Source organism: Poecilia latipinna, unplaced genomic scaffold (genome assembly GCF_001443285.1).
Source record: "Poecilia latipinna isolate Pla-1442-1.1 unplaced genomic scaffold, P_latipinna-1.0 Scaffold11, whole genome shotgun sequence".
Taxonomy (NCBI): Eukaryota; Metazoa; Chordata; class Actinopteri; order Cyprinodontiformes; family Poeciliidae; genus Poecilia; species Poecilia latipinna.
The window spans coordinates 821964-826638 of record NW_015112627.1 but is presented as its reverse complement, the minus strand read 5'-3'; the positions used below and the strand labels follow the sequence as shown (position 1 = coordinate 826638).

The following is a 4675-nucleotide window of genomic DNA, read 5'->3' as shown; positions in this document are numbered from 1 at the left end:
ACCATTGATCTATATCTAAATTAGGTTTTCTTATAGCTTCCACATCAAAATTATTGCCTGTTGCTGGATAGATGTATCTGTGCAAACTACACCTGTCCCGTCTCTTCGCTGCTCTGTCTCTGTACTCACGCACAGGTGAAACTAGTTAAGCCATTAATTTGCTCTCAGGCTAATGGCTTAACTAGTTACCTACATTGTTGTACATTGCAGTTCATTCTAAAACCACTGGGTGTTGCACTTGAGCAACAGGATTTCAGTCTTGAACAGCTCAAGCTGAAAGTCAAAAAGCTGTCTATACGCAGAGTGTGTAACGCACTCATGTACAGTAGGTGGCGGTATGCACCTTGAAGTTGTTTGCAATTAGCAATAATAAAAAGGAAGAAGAAGCAGAACTGCGATATTGATTTCTTTTTATTTAAGTGAGCCTCACTGAACAACAGGAACGAGCCTGCTTTAATCTTATCCAACACGTGTTTATTTACAAAAAACATTACTCCTTGAATCTCCAATACTGCATTTTTAATGAATTTCAGTGTTCTGTCGCTACCTTACTCATCTTAAATAGTCGTGAGAAAGTGCCACGGACATTGCACATATCTGAAGGTAATATGTCAAACTCAGACATCAAAAGTACACTAAAACACATCCGTATTTAATATTTTATGGTACTTTAAAAATTTTTGTCACTAGTGGAAAGCTTCCGATTCCGAATGTGAAGAGTTAAGAAACCTGGACAGAGAGTCCGAAATGCACTAATCTGTGATGTCAAAAATCATATCCTGCACTTGATTGTTTTAGATCATTAAACAAATATTACTCACAATACAAAAAGCAGTTTTAAAACCATGATTTTTATCTATAGAGAGGAAAGTAGCTATCCGTATCAACTTGGTCTTGTGTGAAAGGTAAGAGCCTTCATTTCAACAGCCACATTATAGGCAGCTTGAGCATTAGCAGCCTGTTTAACATCCCGACGTCATGCTAATTACATTTAAGCCCAGGCAGTGATTGGACCACTCCAAAGTTTTCATTTTTTTCAGTTTTTCAGAGCACTTTGTGTTTAGGTCTCAAACTGATTGCTCAGCATTCTTTCCCAAGACTTTCTGCAAATCTCCTGCTCAAGAAATTACTGCAAGATTTTCAGGCTGTAAAGCAGCATAGTAACCCTGAACCGTCACAATACCACTACAATGTTTGCCTGTTGAATTATGTTATTGCTCTAAAATGCTATTACCATCAGATGTAACAGGGAGCTTCCCAGAAAATATATTTTTTAACTCTTAACAATAATCTTTGAGGATCATCAAGATAGTTTTTGCAAGATTTATTTTTTCTCTTTAATCTTAAGCTCTTTTTAAAATCAATTTTGGTTTTCCATTCGTGTAGATGCTATTTTGCTGAGTCTCTTTCTTGGTATTGGAATAATGACCTTAGTTCAGGCAAGTGAGATCTTGAGTGACCTCCAGCATGTTGTTGTCAATGTGCTCTCATGGTAATTTCGGCATGCTAGCACTCCTGTGATGGTCCATCCCTGTTTCGTTCTTTCCCTATTTGTGAATAAATGGTTCTCACTGTGAATCACTGGAGTCCCAAAGCCTTAGAAATGACTTTGCAACCCTTTGAGGACTGGTTTCTGACATGCTTCTGCCTTCCGGTGTGATGCAGGTGTGTGGGTATGTGAAGATGCGCAGCAAGAAAAGAGTCTCTTTCGTGACTTTTACTCCCTCCAGTAACGGGTAAGTTGCAACGCCATCTGAGTTGTCCTAACTGAAGAACTGTGTCGTTTTCAGCCTCTTGCTCTCGCACAGACAGCGCTTTGCAGTGCGCATGCAGTGAGCTGCGAGAGCCGTAACCCCAGCAACAGAACATAGAACCTATAAAATGTACGATACTAACGTTGTCTCTAGGGCTGTGTTGCATTTACTGACCTGACATAGGCTCAAAAAAACTAAAATAAAGTGCAAAACCAAGCATATAGGGTTATAAACAGCTTCATTCCCAGATCTAACATTTTAGATCTGGGGGTCTTTCAGCCTACTCCATGTTGTCATATGAATTCTAATAAAATAACTTCTTTATTCTACTAGTGGGAGAGTATTCAGGCCTGCACCCACCACATGGGTTTATTTTCCTTGTCTTTTGAGTGAAGAAGAGCGTCCCTTGTCCTTGGAATGCCGATTAACCAATTACTCTTGTTTAAATGAACTGGTTTGTTTTCTTCTATCCATTTGTGCAGCTGTCGTTCCATTTGCGTTTTAGTGCTCTGCATTCTTTGCTCCAAACTGTTCAGCACAATTTGTTCTTGAGTGGTTCATCCTTGGGGTGAACCACCAATTTCTTTTTGATATTGTTGTTAGACTGAACATTTCCCAGACTGTTAAAAGCTTCAAGCTGCTTTTTGTTGTTGTTTTTGTTGTTGAAACCACTGACTGCTGACATGGGTTTATGGCTCACCTGTGTTTGGTTCACATAAGAGCTTAGTCATCTTGAAATTTAAGAGGTTGTGTATTATTTTAATACTGATTATTTACATAAGTCTCAACTTTTACAAAAAGCGCATCAAGACAGTTTTAGCAGATCCGAGTAACGAGATGTCACGTGAATAATATATTCAGTTCTGATTTGTCACTTTCATTTTTTTATATTGATCTTGGGAATGTCATTTATTCTCGAGAGGTAGCATACCTCATACAGACAAAACAAATAGTTGCATCCTGCTCTGCAGTATTATTGATAGTGACTCATTTTCTTCTTGAATGTCAGATCAGTCACAGCTCTTTTTTATATAGAGAGAGTCAAAATTAGGTTGTCACTCTTATTTGAGAATATTGTTGATGGCAAAGAACCTGAAAACAGAGCAGCAGAAGGGAAGCTACTTCTTTGCTCCCACTGTATACTGTCCAGCACAACGCTGCATCATTGCAGTGAAAATGAAATGAATGGCCATGTGGTTCAGGCCACAGCTGCCATGACTAGGGCTCTCCCTCCCCTGTAGGTAGGGAAAACAAGCTTAAAGAGAGAGTGTGTCTCGTAAAGATGATGTCATCAGTGACTGAAGGGCCTCCTCTTTCAATTGCAGAAATGAAAGGGTGTGGGTGTGTTCTCCTCTGGGCCATAAAGATAGCTGATGGCATGTAGATACTGGACCGCTTGGCTACAAGGAAGGAGTTCCACGTTATGCTGAGTGAGGTAAAATGCTGATTTAGAGCGAATGTTGTGCAACGATCATTGCAACAAGAGGAATTTCTAAACGGGAGCTGCCAAACTTTCTGCAACATGAAGACTGTGAAAGTGTGAGAGACGAGAAAGGCTTGAAACAAATGGATTGGTAGCTATTTCAGAGGGTCGGCTTTAAAGGTCCAGCACCAGGAGGAGAGCGAAAGCAAATTGGATAGAAGAGCGGGCACAAAACAGGCTGACTTCACTCTGCACTATTAATCTCACCGAGGACTGAGTGATTCAGCACCATGGGAAAATCCGGTAAGTGGAGACTGCAGTCTGACGGATGTAACGCAAATCTTTTTTTTTTTTTTTTTTTTCACTGACTTAAAATTTTCCAAGACAGAAAAATCACATGTGTGATCTTTGTAATGTAGTACAAAAAATATATTGAACTGTAAAAAAACATCCACTAAAAGCTGTTTTTCTGCTCTTAATCTGGCATACTTTGATCCCTTTGATTCTCGTTAGATTCCTAGTAAACAATAGCAGAATCTGTCCTTCTGTTTTAGTCTGTGTAAATATTTGAATGTACCTATTGTGTAAGCACTGGAGACTGTGAGACTCATGAAAAGGCCAGTGAGTGATAGGCACTGAGTAGCCTTGTGGAGAAGGGGGTGACAGCGGGTTGAGGGGGATGATCCAGCAGACGTTTCCTTACTCACAATGTGAGGTCATTCAGTCTCAACATCACAGCTCTGAGGTCACGGATGAGTCTCCCTGTTGTATCGTTTCATTCCTGCCGTCATCAGACGTCTAACCGTTCCCCCCTCTGATCCGTCTCCGTCTCTCAGCCTCCAAACAATTTGCTGAGGAGGTGCTGCAGTGCCACAACGAGTACAGGAAGAAGCACCAGGCTCCCCCACTAAAGCTGAGCAGCAAATTGAGCAGAGAGGCTGCTCGGTGAGATACAGCACACACACACACACACACACACACACAGATTAAATTACAAAGCTAAAGAGAAAAGGTTTATGTTTAAACATATTGGATACAAACTTAATGTATCCAACATGTGTTTCTGATTACAAGTGATATTGATAATTCGACTGCAGCTGCATTAAGATGTTCAAATTGCAATTAATTAAACTGCTTTTCAGTCACTTTTATTAAATCAGTAGCACCAAGTAAACTTAGGGATTATGTATTCTCTTGAGTGAAATGTTTTGCAAGTTCCTCTTTCACAAGAACTAGTTCAAATACAGGCAATTTATGTGAAAGAAAACAAAAATCATGTTCACAATTCACCACCTAAATATTCTGGATTAAGTTCAAAACCTGAGCATGAGCTAGTTCCCGTTCAATCAACATATAAAAAATCTAATATATATCTAATATATATATATATATATATATATATATATATATATATATATATATATATATATATATATATATATATATATTTTTTTTTTTTTTTTTTTTAAAAATAAAAAAAAAAAAGTGGTTAAAAAGC

At 38.8% G+C, this 4675-nt stretch overlaps 1 protein-coding gene across 1 annotated transcript in view; it reads left to right on the top strand.

Annotated features, from left to right (window-relative positions):
* The first annotated feature begins 502 nt into the window (after window positions 1-502).
* The window catches only part of glipr2l (GLI pathogenesis-related 2, like), a 9514-nt gene continuing 5341 nt past the window's right edge, over window positions 503-4675 (top strand). The window contains exons 1-4 of the mRNA XM_015030237.1: window positions 503-603; window positions 1666-1736; window positions 3080-3480; window positions 4014-4122. Coding sequence (XP_014885723.1) covers window positions 3468-3480; window positions 4014-4122 — 122 coding nt within the window. The 5' untranslated portion in view covers window positions 503-603; window positions 1666-1736; window positions 3080-3467. The remainder of the gene's footprint in view (window positions 604-1665; window positions 1737-3079; window positions 3481-4013; window positions 4123-4675) is intronic.